The 20,804-nt window shown below is 43.0% G+C and overlaps 3 protein-coding genes and 1 pseudogene across 5 annotated transcripts; 3 read left to right on the forward strand and 1 right to left on the reverse strand.

The window, feature by feature from the left end:
* LOC135340443 (SANT and BTB domain regulator of class switch recombination-like) overlaps positions 1-20,804 on the forward strand; it is a 28,873-nt pseudogene that overhangs the window by 7,306 nt on the left and 763 nt on the right.
* LOC135340383 (BCAS3 microtubule associated cell migration factor-like) lies at positions 167-9,458 on the reverse strand. Of its 2 annotated transcripts, none has more exons than XM_064536720.1 (19): positions 9,292-9,457; positions 9,174-9,228; positions 8,893-9,051; positions 8,526-8,680; positions 8,330-8,461; positions 7,389-7,465; positions 7,254-7,330; positions 7,065-7,167; positions 6,626-6,699; positions 6,242-6,307; positions 5,949-6,052; positions 5,361-5,496; positions 2,845-3,238; positions 2,389-2,541; positions 1,766-1,928; positions 1,585-1,664; positions 1,157-1,348; positions 729-788; positions 167-306 (listed from the first exon to the last, which is right to left on the reverse strand). In XM_064536720.1, exons 1-19 carry the CDS (start codon positions 9,426-9,428, stop codon positions 290-292), a joined length of 2,334 nt encoding a protein of 777 aa, XP_064392790.1. In that variant the 5' UTR covers positions 9,429-9,457; the 3' UTR covers positions 167-289. The 2 variants fall into 2 exon arrangements, with proteins under 2 accessions (XP_064392790.1, XP_064392789.1); XM_064536719.1 differs by lacking the exon at positions 167-306 and adding an exon at positions 477-667 and having other exon boundaries at positions 9,292-9,458.
* Positions 9,463-15,636, forward strand: LOC135340398 (uncharacterized). 2 transcript variants are annotated; one of them, XM_064536745.1, is made up of 7 exons: positions 9,794-9,873; positions 9,929-9,991; positions 10,293-10,648; positions 11,586-13,417; positions 13,508-13,645; positions 14,071-14,435; positions 14,971-15,634. In XM_064536745.1, exons 4-7 carry the CDS (start codon positions 13,168-13,170, stop codon positions 15,502-15,504), a joined length of 1,287 nt encoding a protein of 428 aa, XP_064392815.1. In that variant the 5' UTR covers positions 9,794-9,873; positions 9,929-9,991; positions 10,293-10,648; positions 11,586-13,167; the 3' UTR covers positions 15,505-15,634. The 2 variants fall into 2 exon arrangements, with proteins under 2 accessions (XP_064392814.1, XP_064392815.1); XM_064536744.1 differs by lacking the exons at positions 10,293-10,648; positions 11,586-13,417 and having other exon boundaries at positions 9,463-9,873; positions 14,971-15,636.
* Positions 16,368-17,290, forward strand: LOC135340434 (SANT and BTB domain regulator of class switch recombination-like). The gene is made up of 2 exons (XM_064536785.1): positions 16,368-16,734; positions 16,937-17,290. Exons 1-2 carry the CDS (start codon positions 16,585-16,587, stop codon positions 17,267-17,269), a joined length of 483 nt encoding a protein of 160 aa, XP_064392855.1. The 5' UTR covers positions 16,368-16,584; the 3' UTR covers positions 17,270-17,290.

The raw sequence follows: 20,804 nt of genomic DNA on the forward strand, positions 1-20,804 counted from the left end.
TATTATTCTAAGAATTCACACGATTTTAGTGGCAAGCAATGATTTTTGCAGATGACTTAGTCTTGTGGTCCCATAATCTTCAAGGAAGTATCTAATTTAGAGGGACAAAACTGTATACCAATAATCACAATTTGATGTGTCTAATACTTCACCCACCATGGCTGTCCATACTGCAAACCCATTGGCCAAGCCCAGTATCAGCAGTAGGGGATTTCCCCTCACACCGTCACCTAGCGACGCATCATTAATGTCACATGACTCAAACTGCACCCACAACACACGCTCGCCTTTAGGTCCAGATACTGTCTGTGAGGGTACAGAAAGCTAGGTGTAATACACCAAAAATGTTATGGGAGGTGATTACCGCTAAAATTAGCAGTTAAAAAAATGATGCTGTTTTTTAAAATGGTGCTGTTTTTTTTACAGAGGGTTTTAAAAAAATAGTGCTGTTTTTTTAACAGAGGTGTGTTTTAAAAAATGATGCTGTTTTTTTAGAGGGTTTTAAAAAAATGGTGCTGTTTTTTTTTACAGAGGTGTGTTTTATAAAATGATGCTGTTTTTTTTACAGAGGGTTTTTTAAAAAAATGGTGCTGTTTTTTTACAGAGGTGTGTTTTAAAAAATGATGCTGTTTTTTTGGCTCAGACAGCAAGTCAGAGAGAGGATTGTCTGAAACAGATTTGTCAAAATCAACATCACATTATTATTAAGACGCTGTGTGCTCGCTCACCTGAGCTTGGGTGCAGTGTGGCACGTTGTGAGTCAGCCCCTCTGGGAGAATTGAGACTACCTGTATAAGGGAAAGTCCCAAATATGTTACCATGACAACACAACAAAATGTACTCGGAAACTAGCTACCATATAGCGGGTTATTTTCGTACGGTGGAAATGTTCGTATATTTCGTATTAAAGAGCATCATACGAAAATTAAAACTACGAAATTATCAACGTCACTATTCTGAGCTGTACGATTTAAATGGGTGGTTCATACGAAAATTTGCACCAACGAAAATTACCCGCTACATGTATACGATATATATTACATGCCTGTGAACTTTTTCACATGCTATACACAAAAATTCTACAGTTCTTAGGCTACATTACAGTGTACACAAATTGCATATTTACTAGCTCTCAGGTAACATGTGTGCGTGCTACCTGTGTAAATGACAGTGTTGGGTGGGCTGGGTGTGCTGATCATGGTGTTACTGGAGGGTGGGCTGGGGGTGGGGGACTGGTACGACTTGAATGAGAACTGCGGCCCCATCCACAGTCGACGAGTGGGTGGAGCATGAGTCAGGATCTCCACCTGGGACAGCCATTGGTCGTTAGTCTGGGGACGTGGCTGGTCTGTAAGCAACAAAGAGAGAAACTGTCATGATTGTATCAAGAGCGAGTGAGTGAAGAAGTTACGTGTTTCAGAGACTACATGTACTGTATGTGTATCATATGCACATGTAACTAACTATTCATTACATTAGTAAAGTATATTTGTTCAAATGTACAAGTAAGTTTTAATGATGATAATCATACGTGTCTATCTGGTATACATTGTACACGTGCTGTGTATTGCCATGTATACTCACTGCTGGGTGCGGGTGACCTGTTCTCCAGTAGAGGATTGTCCTTGGTCAGGGGGACGGCCATCGAACCAGTCACAGGGAAGCTACAGAGAGACATGTACACTGATAAAACATGCCAAGTGCCTTCCAAGAGCTATACAATTTGAAATTGGGCCATATGGGACCACACCTACACCACACCTACCTGAGTAGTTTCCAGCAGAGTTTGGGGGTCCTGGTTAGTTCAATGGGGGCATCTTCACCGTCCGGGGCCGTGGTGAGTTTGTGTGGCTCCAGGCCGTGCTCTGTCAGCTCACCAGTCGCTCCCACAACAAACAATGAGTACGCTGCTCTTTCATTGGACGAATCTGTGTGTGTGTGGGTGGGAAGGTGGGGTTGAGGATCTTTGAGCGCCATTACTCAAGTTTTATTGGTCCAAATACAACAGTGTTATTTTGAAAGAATACTCTGAGCTTAAAAAGATGGTTTGTTTTAAAAATCAAATCATTTTTGAGGAATTTCGACAACATATCTGAGCCAGGGTTTCATCTAGGATTAAAAGTTTGGGGGGGAAGGTTCACCCCAGCCCCCCCCCCCCCACTAGATGAAACCCTGTGAGCTATATTAAAGTGAAAAGAAAATGACACAAATTATAAATTTAAGAGTTGGGACACACCATCTGAAATATACGCTTCGATATTTAATACATGTACAGTGTATAAGCTTTCAGAAAATCAGTGATTGTACCACTTGAACTTAAGTTACAATGTATGGCTGTTCAATAATAGTTACGCTTCCACACACACACACACACACACAACCTCTCACCTGCCCGCCCCCACGTCTTGCCGAGGGTGTCCCCTCCCTCCCAGAACACGGCACGCACACACGTCGTTTCAGGTCCGGCCAGAGTTACAAACGGGTCTCCGTTGTCAGACCCCCTACTGGTGGGTGGAGTGGGCATGGGACCCCCCACAGACTCTGTGTGCATGCACAATGCAACATTACTGTAGCAGGACAGTTTACAATTGTTATAATTATCCACCATCCCTGACATTATAGGTAATTCAGTGACACAGCCATACAGCTAGTACATTGCCACGGCGATTTTCTAACTTCTAGTGTTACAATATAGACAAAAGTTGGGCCAGAAACAAGGCTAGTGTGCGCCTAAACACACTATGTATGGCTTCAGTGTACGTAAACATGTAGCTGGGCTAGGAATCCAAATTGCCATGCCGGTTCAAGCCCAACAGGTCACACACACATGCACCTCTCCCTCACCTGACGTTGAGACGTACGGCTGCTTGATCTGTTGGAGTGCATTCACCACCACTGGACAAGGCAACGGGAGGGCTCTAGGGTTGTTCCAGCTGTTGCTCATCACAGTGAGTCCATTGCCCCCGGCAACGGAGGGAATTTCCCTGTTCTCTAAAGGTGGCGATTGTGAGCTCCTAGATGTCTGAGCAGTGATACCGGTACTTGACACTGCCTGTGATGGTAATCCGATTCCGGCCGTGGTATGGAATCGAGACATCTTGTTAACGACCCTCCGAGGTGTGTGAGTGCGTACAGTGATCTCCCCTCCGTAGGGGGAGAGGGGGAAGACGTGGGTAGTCCCGTTGAGTGTGCTCACTCCAACCCAACGACTGTCTCCACTGAAGCAGATGTCCTGGACCTGTAGGAGTGCGTGTGTATGGACAGGGGTATGTGGATATACCGTATTCTACCGAGATTACACCAAACATGTCCGAAATGATTCTGCCCAACCCCACTTTTGAGTGAAAGTTCCTGCATAGGCTATATGCCTCAAGAATACGCCCACCAGGAAGTGATGCAATCGTGTCAGTGAGAAGACAATAGCAGTTTCTTGTGTAAGCTGGTTAGCTGAAGATAGCTAGATATATACATGTATAAATCCAATATTGCTCTGATTTTTGGAAGTATAAGAGACAAGGACAATTTTCTCTGAATCTCTGTTGAAGACTCTGACAGTGACAAGGAACAACCTTATAATACACTTGTATATTTGATACATGCTACTTTATCCATGCATTACTGTATTGTTTAACTGTTGTGTAGTGATGTATTTCAAGCGCTAGCAGGCCTCAGACGCAAAAAAACACATTTAGCTTCTTAGTGAGTGGGCGTAATTTCGAGACAAAATACTGTTTTCGAAATTAAGTCTATCCCACCTGTAGCTGCCGTGTAGCATGCAATTAGGGTGGGCGTACATGAATAGATGGGAGTTCTGCTATTGCTGCACAAAATAATAACAGCAATTATAACAACGTTATTAATTGTAAGAGGGTGTATAAAGACAAGAGGGCATGCAACTATTTACAGCAAAAACCTCGTGTAAGTATGGGGATAATCCATGGGTCTAATGGACATAGATGTGTCAATATTTCCCGTATGGACCTGCAGAGCCAGGTGTGTTGAATGTATGCCATGAATAGTGGTGGGGGGTGCGCAGGTGTATGTGCTAATGACTATAATTATACTTAGCACTATACATGGTACAAGTAACACTATACGTGTACCAGGTAGTGGGCGCGGTAGCTTAAACTTATTCATAACATATTTGAACCGGATTTTTAAAATGTCACCTATGAATATAATATTATGTAATGTACACGTGTTCTATGTGAATATAAATATACACGTCTGCATGCCAAATATGTACGTACTACGTGCAGCATATGCAGCAAAAACAGTGACTATAGACTGCTTAGGTGTGTGAAGTCTGAAGATACTGCAAGTATAATACACTTGGCTATGGTTGGCATCACAGCATGTATTACAATAGCGGTAGGAGTATTCCTGCTGTTAGCAGCACTCCTGCTGTTAGCATACTGGGTCATCACTAGATTCTACAAACCTCAGGAGATAAAGAAGACAAAAAAAGAAACAGAGAAAAGCCAATTTGACAAGTTAAACGGACATATAGATGCCGCACAGAAGAAGATTCTTGAAGGGCAAGACCCACAAGTAAATGAGGGCAACACTAACTACGATCACACAAATGAAATTACGGTACAAGGAAGAAACCAAGTCATGCAAGCTTTGGATAATGCTATCGGCAAATTCCTACAGAATATCACTGGGGAAACTGCACAAACGCAAAAATCGATCCAGAACTCAGTTAAGGACGCGAGGACACAGTTTGAGATGAGACAGAAGGAGAGTTCCAACGCTGTGGCTGAATGCTCTGGTGAAGTTGTCGAGAAGGTTGGCACAGGAGAAGTTGAAAATGATATTTCGAGCGTGAAAGTACGAGTGTGCAAGTGGTTCATCAGCTGTCGTACACAACCATAACTTCATTAAAGACTTATAAACTTGTTATCTACGTACATGTAGTGTACATGGACTGTTTTAGCTATAGCTATAATATAATCTAGAAGTACAGCGTGTGTTATGTAATAGATTATAGCATGAAACAAAGTGTTTTATGAAATAATTATACAGACACAAGCACGAGGGTGAGCTGCCTGTACACGTATATAATTACATAAAAACAACACAAGGATTCTCATGCTATAATTACGTGTTTTATAACGCAACGATCCCTTACTGTATTATGCCTCGAGGCTACGCGATCGTGTAATAAAAACTATAAGACACGGAAGGGACTGTATGACTGTTACTACACGCTTGTATTTACTACATGCTTGTAACCTTGACAACGTGATATACGTACTCATGTAATACGTGCTTGAATACATGCATTGCAACTATCAAGGGATTAATGGCAGGGTATAGTATTATGTAATGATACCAAGACTGGTAGTAGTACGTACCACTCCGCTGGTGGCCCCCCGATAGAGAGTGTAGATATGGTGTATAGCAGTCTCGGAGGAGAGCCAGGGGTGGGGCAGGATGTGGAACACATGGAAACTGTTGCCCTCGGTACTAGCCGAGACCAGGAGGGTACCACTGGAAGGAAGAGGGGGGGGCAGCTTTGAAGTGGTGTAAACATAAATCATTAATGCTATAACAGTAAACTTAATGTACATTATAAGCTTCCATCATCGCCTCTCCCATTATTTGGTGGTGTTTGTTTTAGACATGTTAGTAGTTCACTCCTTTGATCCTAACCGTCAACACAAAAGTAATCTCACTCGTAAGTATGACACACAAAAACATCCAAGGAAGCATCAGAGAGATGCTTTAATAAGTCAAAAATCCATAATCGCATTTTTTTACACTAGAAATACCAGAGGGACCTACAATAACATAGTACAGTGGTGTAATGTTCATTAAAGGAATGCCTTGAGTTGAATGCCAGAGGGAACTACATTGTACATGTACAGTGGTGTAATGTTGATACCTTGAGTTGAATACCAGAGGAACTACATTGTACATGTACAGTGGTGTAATGTTGATACCTTGAGTTGAATGCCAGAGCAGCAATGTGCACACAAGGTCCAGTGTGGGCCACAAAGTGAGCTATCACTCCACCACTCTCTCGATCCAGCTCCTGAACTTTGAACTGGAGGCAACAAAAATAGAGTGTGACGTGTAAAACAAAGTATCGATCGACCTGTAAACCATATATGGCTGTATTGTAGAACTCCCTATGATTAATTGGGGCCTCAAACTTAAGTATTGAAACACGTACATTGTACTCCATTCTCCATTCTGAGGAGTAAGGGCAAGGCTACTGTACCAGAGTACTCACCTCTTGTGTGTGTGTCTTGATAGTGTCCAATACTGTGATGATGTTGGCACTGGTGGAGTCAGTTGTCTATGGAGGAGGGAGATTAGTGTATTGTTTACAGTCAGTTGGATAGTTACATACGCATATACCGTATAGCGTGTAATTTTCGTGGGGCAAAATATTCGTGGTTTTCGTGGTTGGAGGTCTGACCACGAATATTTTACCCACGAATAAGCGACCTTGCCTACCTTTACCTGCAGTGCAAGCAGCAACCACGAAAATATTACCCACGAAATGTCTCAATATTGCTGAACTACGAATATTTTGTCCTTCGAAAATTACCCGCTATACGGTACGCACACGCACACACACACACACACACTATACATGTAGTGATCTAGTCACCTGTTGATGAGTGTGCTCTGGAGACTCAGTGGAGCCTGACTGAGTCTTTCCAGTCAGTCCAGAGATAGTATCAGCTGAGAGAGAGAGAGAGAGAGAGAGAGAGAGAGAGAGAGAGAGAGAGAGAGAGAGAGAGAGAGAGAGAGAGAGAGAGAGAGAGAGAGAGAGAGAGAGAGAGAGAGAGAGAGAGAGAGAGAGAGAGAGAGAGAGAGAGAGAGAGAGAGAGAGAGAGAGAGCAATGGATTAGCTATGTAGCAATAGCTAGCACTCTAACCCCCTTCTCTCCCACACTCTCTCTGGCCATTTTTCCCTTCCCCACTATCCCTGTACTGTGATGAAATGAATCTCACACAAACTGGATTGGTCTCAATAGCCCCTCCCCCTCCCCTTGATGTTTGCAATGACCCCTACACTGTACATGTAGCGTGTAGTGTGCACTCACTGAGAGCTGAGATGCCCTTCTTGACGTTCTTGAGCACGGTGGTGGCCACGGAGGGGGGCGTGGCATCTGACATACCCCCCACACTCTGGTGCTTAGACGACAGCTGTAGAAAACGTAGAAAACATCGAATTTGGTTACTTGGTGTTTGTTAAAATGTATCCATGTAATAATATTGTTGTACAGGTGTACCTTGGTTTCCGAGAAGGCCAACCATCTGGTTCCCAGGGCAACGGGGTTGCACGGATACCCCACGGAAGGGTAGCTGTCTACAATGCATAGAGAGAGTGGGTGATCGTATGCGATAGGTGTTTTTGAAGGACTTACTTCGTATGACATACTTGTTGTCTAGTGAACCAGCGTCCAACACAACCATCCTCTTCTGGAACACAATCACCACCACTCTGGGGAAGAGCAAGCATTAGTCTTAGGATATTGAAGTATCTGGCTATACTGTACTGAGGCCTGTACAGTTAGTCTCAATAGAGAGGTGGTCTCTTTAGGGAGGTCAATAGCGTGAGCATTGTAGGGATAGTACTGAGTGGTCTCAATAGAGAGGTGGTCTCTTTAGGGAGGTCAATAGCGTGAGCATTGTAGGGACAGTACTGAGTGGTCTCAATAGAGAGGTGGTCTCTTTAGGGAGGTCAATAGCGTGAGCATTGTAGGGATAGTACTGAGTGGTTTCAATAGAGAGGTGGTCTCAATGGTGTGAGCATTGTAGGGACAGTACTGAGTGGTTTCAATAGAGAGGTGGCCTCTTTAGGGAGGTCAATATGTGAGCGTTGTAGGGACAGTACTGAGTGGTCTCAATAGAGAGGTGGTCTCTTTAGGGAGGTCAATATGTGAGCATTGTAGGGACAGTACTGAGTGGTCTCAATAGAGAGGTGGTCTCTTTAGGGAGGTCGATAGCGTGAGCATTGTAGGGATAGTACTGAGTGGTCTCAATAGAGAGGTGGCCTCTTTAGAGAGGTCAATAGCGTGAGCATTGTAGGGACAGTACTGAGTGGTCTCAATAGAGAGGTGGCCTCTTTAGAGAGGTCAATAGCGTGAGCATTGTAGGGACAGTACTGAGTGGTCTCAATAGAGAGGTGGCCTCTTTAGAGAGGTCAATAGCGTGAGCATTGTAGGGACAGTACTGAGTGGTCTCAATAGAGAGGTGGGAAGGTCAATATGTGAGCGTTGTAGGGACAGTACTAAGTGGTCTCAATAGAGAGGTGGTCTCAATGGTGTGAGCATTGTAGTCATGTGCTGATTCTATGGTACCTCACCTTCTGTTGCAGTGCACATCAACAATGGGTCTAGTCTTGAAGACAAACTTCTTAACAGTGTTGTCCCCTCCATTGGTCCTCAGAGAGAGCAGCTGCAGTGTGGAGTAGGCCACCGTACTACCACTGTTGTGTCTGCATGGAGGGTGTGTGTGTGTGTGAATAACATTAATTTTATTTTCAAGAATTCAATCCTTACCTCCCCTTCTTGACAACGGCCATGATGGGTCTTGCCTCAGGGAACTTGTCTGGTGTGACGCCCTCGTAGCTCTGGGGTGTGGGCAGTAGCTTGGCAACTCTCGTAGTCTCCCCCTCACCACACACACAGTACACTTCACGAGCATCACCACCGGGCTGTGAGGGAGGTAACAGAAATTATTATTCTAAGAATTCACGTGATTTTAGTGGCAAGCAATGATTTTGCAGATGACTTGTGGTCCCATAATCTTCAAGGAAGTATCAAATTTACGTAATTATGATACATGGGCAGAGTAAAATGGAGAGGGATAAAACTGTATGCCAATAACCACATACTAACCATCTGGTGTGTCTATTACTTCACCCACCGTGACCGTCCATACTGCGAACCCGTTGGCCAAGCCCAGTATCAGCAGTAGGGGATTCCCCCTCACACCGTCACCTAGCGACGCGTCATTAATGTCACATGATTCAAACCGCACCCACAGCACACGCTCTCTCTTATCATCTTTAGGTCCAGATACTGCCTGTGAGGGTACAGAAAGATAGGTATCCTATCGTAACAATAACGATTTATAACTTACTTGTTAATGTAATCATCAGTCGTAGTCATACACAGTCATTTACAAGGTGCGTGCGTGTGACTTACCTGCGGTACATAGTCTTGTAGAAAACCAATCACATTTTTCATTGTGCTTTGATCACTGTGTATACAAAGAAAAAGTTGAACACACACAATTAAGACCCACTCTCCCAGTGACCCTCACCTGGCTGGCTCTGGACTGACTACATTTCCACGTCTGTAGGAATTCTTCTTTCCTCTCTCTGACTCAGAAGACATGGTGGCTTTTCTATCCTCTCTAGTTCTCTTGATAAAGCTCCCAAGGGGTTTCACCTTCTTCATACATGTATGCTGAGTCAGCGTTTTCTTCATAATTATGGGCCACGCCCAACTAGAAAACATAAACAAACGGAAGAGGGTGAGTCTTGTAGAGTCTACAAGATGGCTACAAGATATAGCCAGCTCAATATTGATATTCATACTCTGAAGCAGAAGACTGGCGTAACAGACACCCAGCTAGACCAAAGAATTGAGCAGGAACAATTGTGGAGCCTGGCTGGTCTACTTGGCAGCTATAAAAAGTTTGTTAGGAGCTCAGGGTTTGATCTCAATAATGCTGATGTAGAGGATCTGAAGGATTGTGCCTCCAAGCATGGCAATCAACAGGCCATGTATGATGCTTTAATGAAATGGGGAAAATTCATTCGTGACTTCACTTATCGGTCGTTGTTGGAGATTTTGATTAGTCTTTGTGAGGGAGCTTTGGCTGACCAAGTTTGTAGAATTTGTGAGTTTAATATTTAATATCTACTTTCTGTGTTTCATCATTTCTTGTACTTCAGTCATCCAGACACAAGCCAGTGAGCCGAATAAAGAAGACGCTGTGTCCTTGTCATCTGCACCAGGTTAGTATAGCTCAGTATGAAGTTAAAGTTCTTATGCATATAAAAGGCGAAACTGTTTCTGTTCACCATTTTAAGATTCTAGCCATACTTGTAGGCTTTGCTAAGCTTTATTGGAGCTTATAAAATTATACCCAGCTCAGGAGCAGCAACCTTAGAATCTGAGATATAGCAGCTTCAGTGCCGGATAGGGGTGCTAAATCTGGGACAGTCCCGGCCATTCCGGGACAGTTGCCTTGGCACCTATGTATTAATCAGTTATAATTATATGCCAGTTGCAACAATGTTATGTTCTTATACACAGCACTGGCTACTGGGATCACTTTAGGATCATCTTCTAAACCAGTGAGTGCAGTTCTTCAACAGCTGATGGACAAATATCAGCTCACTACTTTCCAAATCAACCATGAAATCCCGCGAACAGACGTGTCATATTTGGCTGCCTGTTTTGACAATGTGGAGCTCTATGTCGATGCTATGGAATTATCACCTAGCGAGAAAAGTGATGTTTTGTTAACAAGATTGGACAGTAATCACCTAGCCATGATCATGTGCTTGAACATCTGGAAAAGAAAGAAGCTCTCACAAGCGACATTCAGGGCCCTTCTGGAGATGCTAATAAAGCTGAAGAAAGAGGCGATTGCTGACAAAGTCTGCATGGTGAGTGTTTGTGTGTACGTCAAGCTATTTTGAATGGCACCAAACCTTATCAATTGTATGGATGCATTGTACGTATGTCTGTCTAGCCCGTACTACACTAGAGGATCTGCCAGGGTCAAAAGACTGTTTCGCATTTGACATAGCTAGAGTTCTACTTGCAGTCAGTAATCACTGTGCCCCTGATGTTCTTACAATTGTAAGCAGTAAACAAAATATAGCTAGTAAAAATCAATGATTACCCTCGACAAACAAGCTGTAAGCGCAGGTATGAAAAAATGTTATGATCTTTGACACGCTTTTGAAACGCATTACTTACAAGCTTAATTACTATTGATGTGCTTTCAGACAATTCTTAGAGTTAGCATTACGTGTGCTAATTACTAACGTATTTGAGTCGAAGAACCTCTGCTACTACACACTGCAATCAACATTGAGGGTAGTCGGCATAAAGTATGGGCGTGGTTGAGCATTCCTTATAATTGGTTGACGATAGATATATGCAAAGCAGGAGCACATTACAGAAGGAGCGTCTTACCTCGGGAATCGCATCTCGTGCAAGTTTGCAAAGTAATTAGATATGCTCCTCTTTTAGAATTTTCTGTAACTCACCAATGACTATCTCTTCCATGATGTACCAACATCCATCAAAGATCTAGCTATTCATTTTAGCTCTTTCTGGCTCAACCTAACTCTCCTGCTGCACTACATATAAAATCCGTGATATTCACAGGCTGACCGCGGTCTGTAAAATATGTACACAGTACTTACACACTTTTCTTATAAGGCAATGCGGCGTTTAGGAAAACACACGATATGCAATTTTCGAACCCATGCGGAGTTAGACGCTCCTTCTGTAATGTGCTCCTGGCAAAGCAGCATATACCATAATGTTCTTTGTTGATTAGTTTAATTGTGACTGAAGTTTCATTCAATACAGGAAATTTCCACCAAATCTCTATTTGGACTTCGAGGGATGTCCGTGGCACAAGGGCAGGAACACACTACTGAACAAGCAGTTCTGTCACCTACCACAGAAGTAGAAGCCCTACTAGCCAGCAATGGATTGATGTACACTGACGCGAATAGGGAGTGCAAAGTTGACCATATATTAAATATTTCACTGAAGCTGGAAAAGTGAGAGATAGTAGCAACGTGGCTGAGATTAACGCCAGCTGAGATTGAAGACATCCAATATAACTACATGTATAAGAGTATAGAAATGATGAGATATATCGCTATTAAGAAATGGAAATCTAAGGCTCCACTCTGTGGAACAGCTACTTATCGAGTTCTACTACAAGCTTTGTTGGACTGTGGCTGCAATGACTTAGCAAACCAAGTGTGCTCACTACTCAAGAAATCACTACTCCAGGAATCACGACTCCAGGAATCACTACTCAAACAAAGGCAACAGAGGAGGATATTCGACGATGCTCTAAGAGATGGCGCAGTCACTGTGAAAATAACGAATGCTCTAATTCAAGGAGAAGCGGGTGTTGGAAAAACATGTATCAAACGCATTCTTTGTAATCAGGGTCGTCCGAGCTCTAGAGATAGCACTCCTCTTGCTGATATTTCTGTTCATGTTAGAGATGTAACTGATATCAAGGTCCATTCCCATAACAACAAGTGGAAAGAAGTGAATGAAAAAAAAATGCGAGACATTGTTGGAGCTATGATTTCGGGCATAGTTCGTGAAATTCAAGCAAAAGATTCGACGGAGACAGTAATTGAAGATCCAATAATCGAAGATCCATGGCCGGCTGAACTTGAGTCACTTGAACAACAACTAACACTGCCTGTAGATGATCCTAATGAAATATCTGCCACATTGCTGCCACCGACTGAATTTGAGTCACTTGAACAACAACTAACACTGCCTGTAGATGATCCTAATGAAATATCTGTCACATTGCTGCCACCGACTGAATTTGAGTCATTTGACAAACAACTAACACTGCCTGTAGATGATGCTAATGAACCATCTGCCACATTGCTGCCACCGACTGAATTTGAGTCATTTGACAAACAACTAACACCGCCTGTAGACGAATAACGCTCGAGTTTGTTGACTATTTTTCTGGGCACTACGTGGAAGGATTGTTTTCTCCACCCGACCTCCTCAAATTATTCATGAGTCATCTCATTCTAACACCGTTTTCGCCTACAAATTCTGAAATAGATTTCACATCACGTACGGCTCAGTACTTCATGCCCTCACTTTTGGATATGCTTACTCAAGACAAATTAATAGAATATCGTTTTTTGTCTGTTTTGGCGAGTCCGTTGTTAATTAGATTTCCTAATGGTTGGCCACGTGCAGGAGTGTTTTGTTGCCTTCAAGTTTATCTGATTCATCAGTTGGGTTGGAAGCTTCTGCTTATTAGGGGAAAGCCGAAACTAATTGCTCAGAATTGTGTACTGTGTCTCCTCCAGGCAGTAGTTGCCGGGTTATTTTGATCGACTCTTTTTCATATATTGAAATACACGTGGATGGATGCAAAGATGTTTGTTCTGCAATGTGTCCGAAAATTCGCAATCAAATTGATACTGGAATACGTGCTTCTTGTCAAAGACTTCGATACAGTGAGGAGCAACTGCAGTTAGCTTTCTTTTGTCCTTGTACACTTTCTTCTTCACCACATTCTGAGGAGGTTCCTCAATTCCATGCCGCAGTACTCCTAAAGGACGGCAATCTAAGATGCACCTTTGATGAGAGTATCACATCGAGGGTCCAGTCTGAAGAAATGATCTGGCTCCAGAATACAGGTGTGTAAAGCATTATAATTGTATCTGCATATAACGCATCGTCTATGCTAATTATACAACAATGTGTATTTATTTCATGTTCTTATACAGCACCGGCTACTGGGCACACTGTAGGATCATCTGCCCAACCAGTGGGCACACGACTGATAGACACATGTCAGCTCAGTACTACTGCCCAAGCCAGTGAGCCGAAAAAAGGAGATGCTGTGTCTTCCTCGCCTCCACCAGGTGTAGTAAATCAGCATGGATGCATAAAGCTTTTCTGTTTAAGGTTTTAATATTCTAGCCATAGTTCCAAGCTTCCTAACTTTATTGGAGCTTATAGTAACCCAGCTACATATATGGAAGGTGAAAAGCAGTTTCAGTGTCAGACGGGGGTGCTAAATTGGGACAGTTCTGGCTACATGTATATGTATTAAATATCAGATAAATTATATCGTATAGCGTGACATTTTCGAGGGGCTTAATTTTCGCTGTTTTCGTGGGTTAACAATCTTACATGAAAATAAAAAATTAGAATTATCTGTGAAAATATTAAAGGCGTGGCTTCTGGTAAGCTATCCAACCCACAAGAGTGCCTCGAAAATTTCGCGCTATACAGTATAGGCCTATTGTATATATGCCAGTTGTAACAATGTCATGTTCTCATACAGCATTGGCTACTGGGCACACTGTAGGATCATCTTCTAAACCAGTGAGTACAGCTCTTCAACAGCTGATGGACAAATATCAGCTCACTACTTTCCAAATCGACCGTGAAATCCTGCAAAAAGAGGTACCATATTTGGCTGCTTACTTTGATAATGTGGAGCTCTATGTCGATGCGATGGAATTATCACCTAGCGAGCAAAGTGATGTTTTATTAAAAAGATTGGACAGTAACCACCTAGCCATGATCAAGTGCTTGAAAATCTGGAAAAGTAAGAAGCTCTCACAAGCAACATTCAGGGCCCTTCTGGAGATGTTAGTAAAGCTGAAGAAAGGGGAGATTGCTGACTACGTCTGTCAGTATATAAAGGTGAGTGTTTGTGTGTGCCTGAATTTGTACATCGAGCTATTTTACCAAACCTTACATTAATTGTGTGAGTGCACTGTATGTCTGTCTAGCCCCTAGACTGTTTCGTGTTCAACTCGTAATTATGTTTAGTGATACGCGAGGTAGTTCTCAACTGTGCCCTTGATGGCCTTACAACTGGTAGCTTAGTATGAACCCTAAAACTCAGTGATACCCCTCAACGAACAAGCTGTAAGTGAGGGTATGAAAAATGTTGTGATCTTTGACCTTTTGGACTAAGTTAACGCTTTCGAAACACATTACTTAACTATTGATGTGTTTTCAGGCAATTCTTAGAGTTAGCATTGTGTGTGTTTATTAACTAATGCATTTGAGGCGAAGAACCTCTGCTACTACACACACTACAAGAATCTTTGCAAAGCGTACACACCATAATGTATAATTTAGGGAACACTCATGCAACCCCTCCGTTCTTTGTTGATTAGTGCTCAGAGATTGTGTATTTTGACTGTATTATCTGAACTTTCATTCAATACAGGAAATTCCCATCACATCTGTTGAAGAGGGAGAGACGCAATCACTTCGAGGGATTTATGCACGAGGACATCATCACACTACTGAACAAGCAGTTCTGTCACCTACCACCGGCACCGAAGTAGTACGCCTCTCGAGAAAGCGATTAGTAAGAAGCGGAAGTAGGTCTGGGGACGAGGCGACAGAAGTTGATGCTCTACTATCAAGCAATGGATTGACATGCACAGACGGGAATAAGGAGTGCAAAGATGACCATATATTAAATATTTCACTAAAGCTGGAACAATGGGAGCTAGTAGCAACGCGGCTGGGATTAACGGCAGCTGAGAGAGAAGCTATCAAGGGTAACAATCAGACTATAGAAATGATGAGATATAAAGCTCTTAAGAAATGGAAGTCTAAGAATCTACTCAATGGAACAGCTACGTATCGAGTTCTACTACAAGCTCTGTTGGCTCTTAGCTGCAACGACCAAGCAAAGCAAGTGTGCTCACTACTCAAGGAATCACTAGAATGTCAACATAAAATAGATAATTAGACCCCAAAACGTTATATTGTGTATTGTTTGTTTGTTTTGCTTATTTTTATTAGCCTCTACACAGGCTCTCCTTTTTCTGTTCTTTCACAGCCGTTCAATAAGATAAAATACTGTATTAATTGTTCAATGAGATAAAATACGGTATTAATTGGAGGAGTAAAGAAAGAAATAGACGTAGAGTTAGGAAAAAGGAGAGCCTGTATCGGGAAGTCGCGTGAGGGTAGAAGGGTGAAAATGAGCGTGGGCATGCTGAGCTAGAGATGTAGTCTCATGAATCAGCCGCCGTTCTTTTGGAACCACCAATGGTTCCAAAAGAACGGCGGCTGATTCATGAGACTACTAGAGATGTTGGACTACCCACGCAGAAATCTATGACTAATAAAGCAGCAAGCTGGACATGGACTTGGAACTGGAAGTTTGCAAGCACTATAGCTAGCTATACCTTAGGGTTAGCTAGATGATCTACTAGTAACTAGTCTAGATTGAATTTGCAATTGTGTGTTCAGATTCTATCAGACTATCATTGTGTCTTTCTAGATCAAGAATAGCTTAGTCATCATTATCATATAGCAGGTAGCTACTGCCACCAGAGCTGGCCACGCTGGTTAACTCTGATCTGACTTGCACAGGTTGGTGGTTGTCTCAGTACAGTCTTATTAAAACTCTGAACGCGTGGGAGAATACCTTAGGTCAAGATTGTGGGCTACATATCGCCCACGTTCATAAAAATCCTTGTGGATCACGCGATTTCCCAAACCAGGCCTTACTTTTTCTAGTCTCGAATACCCGCCTCAACCTAAAAGCTCAAGCTTTTAGGTTGAGGCGGGTATTCGAGACTATACTTTTTCTTAACTGTACGCCCATTTCTTTCTTTGCTGCCTCACTATGTCTTTCATGGATGAACAGTGACAACAGCAAGAAAAAGTAAGGCCTGGGAACGAGGCTATATTTTTATCACAAAGTCATAAGCCAATATTCAATAAGGAAAAGGTCAGCTATTGTAAAAGTCAAAAACTGTAAAAACATTGCAAATAGTGGGAGGGGCTACCTTGCAAAAATATTTCATTCCCAGATCAGAGAATGGCCTACCCAAGAAGCGGTCCAGCCGCTAGAGCAGTAGCTCTAGACCTCATGCTGAGGACCTTCATGAACTCAGCTGACTTCCACACCTCCAACCCCAGGATCTGGGACAGCATAGCCAAGCTAGTGCCAGGAACCACTCCACAGCAGGTACTTAGTACAGTAGCTGCATTGCTATTGTATTTCAAGAAGTGCATTCTATTCATTTAGAGGTATTTTAGCTGTGAACAATTGTTTACACCTAGTTATTTCAAGATCTAGCTATAATTGATATAATCTAGATATAATTATATGCTCAAAGAAATATTGCTTTAGAGCTAGTGTATGCATGTATGTAATGTTCACACTGTAGTGTGCTCAGAGGTGGGAAGAGCTTCGATTGACCAACAGTACAGTGGCTGGTGATCTCTCAGGACTGACTGCTACTGGTCGACCCATCTCAAGCCACGGTCGGAAGCAAATCAACAAACTAGTCCGCTCCATGCTCAATCAGCCATCAAACAGACACGCCCACAACTCTGTACAAGATCACACCCATCACTTGACCTCTCGGCCACCCAGTGTGTTATCAGAACGCTCCAAGAATTTCACCATGCAAGGTTCTCCTCCTCCACCCTCACACCACTCAAGCTTATCGCCAGGCTGGGGTCAAAGTTCACTCCACTGGAGGCCGAGAATCTGGTAGACAAGAAGGACAAAGTAAAGAGGTGAGAAAAAGGCACAAAATGCACTCAAGTGTGTGTACATTTTCGTTCCACAGTGTAAATTTTTAATTAGTCTTCATTATTGACACTTGAATTATAATGTGTTTGTGTATGACTTGTACTGTGTTGTGTGCAGTAAGCTGTTCCTCTACCAACTGGAGCAGATGTTCCAACCCTCCAACTCCACACCAGAGTGCCCCAACAGTAGGACCACTCTATACAGGTGAGTCAACCTTTTAGGCAGTATTGAAAATTACGGTGATTGTTTTTGTTGCAGATGCAAACACTGTCAGAAGCTACTCACAATACAACAGTACGATACTCTACACTGCATCACTGAAAGGTCAGTTTCCAGAAGTATCTACATGCATGTACTATATGCAACAAACAATCTTCTTATAATTATAACAAAATCTACCCATGCAGGCTGACGGTGGATCGCACAGGGCGAGTGGTGTTCTCCCACAAGGCAGACTCATCCTGGGACATCAACAAACACATCCAATCATTGCAGAAACGAGAGAGGCTCACTCCTAGGGACATATACTGGAGGCTGTGGGGGGCCATCAACACACTCACCTGTGACCATTGCTGTCAGGTCAGTAGTGAGTACTGCAGAGACTGCTGCAGTGTGTACATGTAGTACCACCTGACTGAATTAATTTTTGCTATTCTAGTTATACTTTTCCTACACTGCATGTATAGGGGTCTCTTTTTAGGTGAGAATTATGCTGGCATAATAGACACCTTTATAACAATTATGAGAATAATAAGCAGGTTGAAAAGAATAATAGGCTGTTAACTTGACCATAAAAGAATAACATAATAGGTAATATCTCAAGCATAATCTGCATGTACATTGAACAATACTACATTGTATGAACAGGAGCCCCATAGATATCGCATGACCTTCTGGTATGAATGATCCGATTCTCACACACCTCTTGTGTCCCCCCCAGGTGTTCCAGTGCTGTCAGCTGCCACTCTGTCCCTATCACCCTCGTTCTGCCCTGGGTACGGAGCACCTGTGCTGTAAGAGGCGGGTCAGCGGGTTCTCCCCGCTACCACACCCACAGGTGAGGGAGGTGTACATGTATGTAGGTACTACATGATGTTTATGTAATTAAACAATTACTGGCTGCATAGAGTACAAATCTGTTATTACTCTACCTACAAAGAAATGTGTTTGCTGTGCATGTCTCAATTAGCTGGCCAGTGTTTGTCTAGAAAAAACAAACATGTTAAAATGCACTGTTTGTGTCTGTAATTCATTCTCCACACTCCTTTACAGACTGGGTGTACCTACCGTGATCACATGATATCTACACACTCCTCACACCAAGACCCAGTCTACACCATCCTCCTACAACTCAGAGACACTATTTGTGCAGAGCAATTTAAGCACTTCTCAGACTCAACAGGCACTCCAAACGACACCTCCTCAACTAGCCAAAACTCTCTCGAACTAATCTTGCTTCGTAGTGAAGAGAGAAAACCTCAACCCTCATCATCTGGTTGTGTGTCAGCTAGCAGCTCGTGTCATATGACATCATCAGTCTCGGCAGACAGCGTGAAGGCATCGTCGAGGCATCCTAGATTGCCACGGCAACAATCACATGACCTGTCGGAACTAGAGGAGGATGAGGATGATGACCCGGTGGCCAGATCACCACTCCCAGTGTCCACTAGCAGACACAAGAGGGGAAGATTCAATAGTGCCTATACACTAAAGATGGTCTGTATTTAGTTAATCAAGAGTTGAATGCATTGCAGAACTTGAACACATGCGTTAAAGTTTCCTATTGGAAGCTTATAATTAGTGTAATTGAAGTTATGTATGGCCTCACAATTTCATAAGCTAGCCCACAATTATTAATGTACATGTATTTCAAGGTATTTTCTTATCCTCTCTTAGTATGGGACTCTCAGACAGAAGAACTCACGACAAGACATGGCACCGTAAGTGATCATGTGATCGTGTGTGTGCTGTGAACTTATTTACTGTGCAGGTTGCCCCCTCCTGTGGAATGGATTTGGGACAGTCGAAAGTCCCAGAGATGGAATCAGGACATGCAAAGGGAAAGTGGTAAGTGCTCGTGCACAGCAGTATGCATTCGTTATTTCCAGTATATATACTCATTGATTAGTTCGACCACTCTAAATTTGAAGAATCATGTATAGTTCGAGCGACAAGTTCGAAATAGTCAAACTACCCTAAATCCAAATAAGGAGTTGAACAATCAGAACATATGTGCAGAGGACACATTAGTTTTTGGTAGGGCATACTAATTGAATGCTGTTTTAGCTTAGGCTTTTTAAGTAACCCATACACATACATACTATAATGCTGCTGTAAACACTGCATGCGTATTAGCCACGTTCCCAGGCCGATTCGTCTCCAATTGAACGCTAGATCGACTCCTAGGCCTGGTATTAATTGTATTAGGGCGTGGTTGGAATTCGCTCAAAGGAGCGAATTCCTAGATTTCGATGGAGCAATATGCCCTGTCTTGCACAAAGCAAGAAGGCCTTACTCTCTTGAAGGAACATGCCCAGGCCCTCAAGCTCCTGTCTGAGGGAAGGGATGTGTTTATGTGGTTCCCAACAGGGTATGGCAAGTCTCTCTGCTACCATTTTTGATGGACTACAAGCTTGGTAGGACCAGCGCTCCCCTTGTCCATCGAAATCCAGAACTGAAGTCTATATAGTCGAATCACAGGTAGCTAGCTAGCTAAACACCTTGATGTGGTCGCTTAGGAATTCGCTCGTTTGAGCGAATTCCAACCACGCCCAGATACAATCAATACAAGGCCTAGGAGTCGACCTATAGCATTCAATTGGAGACGGATCGGCCTGGGAACGAACGAGGCTACATGCGTATATGTTTGAAAAGCATGTTTCAGCAAAACGTATGCTACTACTGTCTCTCCCTCCATGCATGCACCCATGCACATGCAGATGAGAGACGTCTGGCTGCACTGGAAGCTCACTTATCTCAGAGGCTGACCCCCTCCAACAAGAATCGAGACGCTGGTATGGCCGGGGGAATGTTCCCACGGCTAGAGGCTCAGTTCAGAGCTCAGCAGGCGGCAAGGACTCTACAGCAGGGACAGCACTCCAGAAACATGTGAGTGCATGATTGTCCTAGGTTCTTCTATATTGCACATGCATATATGCATGTGATTGGCCTGTAGGCCATTTTTATTGCGTGTGATTGTCCTGAGTGAGCCATTTTTACCCAGCATGCTAGTGATTGTCGTGTGCATGTACTCTACTTCTTTATCCCTTTACTGGTCAAATTGTTGTAAATTTTACAACAACAGTCTGGGAGGGAGCGTGTTATCAACTTGTGAATGTTGCATGATATTGGATTCTGTGGCAGATTGGATAGTATCATGAATGCGATTATCCTTTGAAGTTGTGCTGAGCTGTTCAATTAGGACACTTAAAACAAGCTATACAGCATGTAGGACTGAGTAGTATCCATTGGTAGACCCTCTGGACTATCTTGGTAGC

Source organism: Halichondria panicea, chromosome 8 (genome assembly GCF_963675165.1).
Source record: "Halichondria panicea chromosome 8, odHalPani1.1, whole genome shotgun sequence".
In the NCBI taxonomy this organism is placed as follows: domain Eukaryota; kingdom Metazoa; phylum Porifera; class Demospongiae; order Suberitida; family Halichondriidae; genus Halichondria; species Halichondria panicea.

Bases quoted from the DNA above. Each gene is read 5' to 3' on its own strand.
- LOC135340398 (XM_064536744.1), top strand. From the start codon at position 9,528: ATGGCTACAAGATATAGCCAGCTCAATATTGATATTCATACTCTGAAG. The intron at 9,992-13,507 runs GTTAGTATAGCT...GTTCTTATACAG, and splicing joins GTCCTTGTCATCTGCACCAG to CACCGGCTACTGGGCACACT. The intron at 13,646-14,070 runs GTGTAGTAAATC...GTTCTCATACAG, and splicing joins GTCTTCCTCGCCTCCACCAG to CATTGGCTACTGGGCACACT.
- LOC135340434 (XM_064536785.1), top strand. From the start codon at position 16,585: ATGGCCTACCCAAGAAGCGGTCCAGCCGCTAGAGCAGTAGCTCTAGAC. The intron at 16,735-16,936 runs GTACTTAGTACA...TTCACACTGTAG, and splicing joins CAGGAACCACTCCACAGCAG to TGTGCTCAGAGGTGGGAAGA.
- LOC135340383 (XM_064536719.1), bottom strand. From the start codon at position 9,458: ATGAAGAAAACGCTGACTCAGCATACATGTATGAAGAAGGTGAAACCC. The intron at 9,229-9,291 runs GTGAGGGTCACT...TTGTATACACAG, and splicing joins GTCAGTCCAGAGCCAGCCAG to TGATCAAAGCACAATGAAAA. The intron at 9,052-9,173 runs GTAAGTCACACG...GTACCCTCACAG, and splicing joins TACAAGACTATGTACCGCAG to GCAGTATCTGGACCTAAAGA.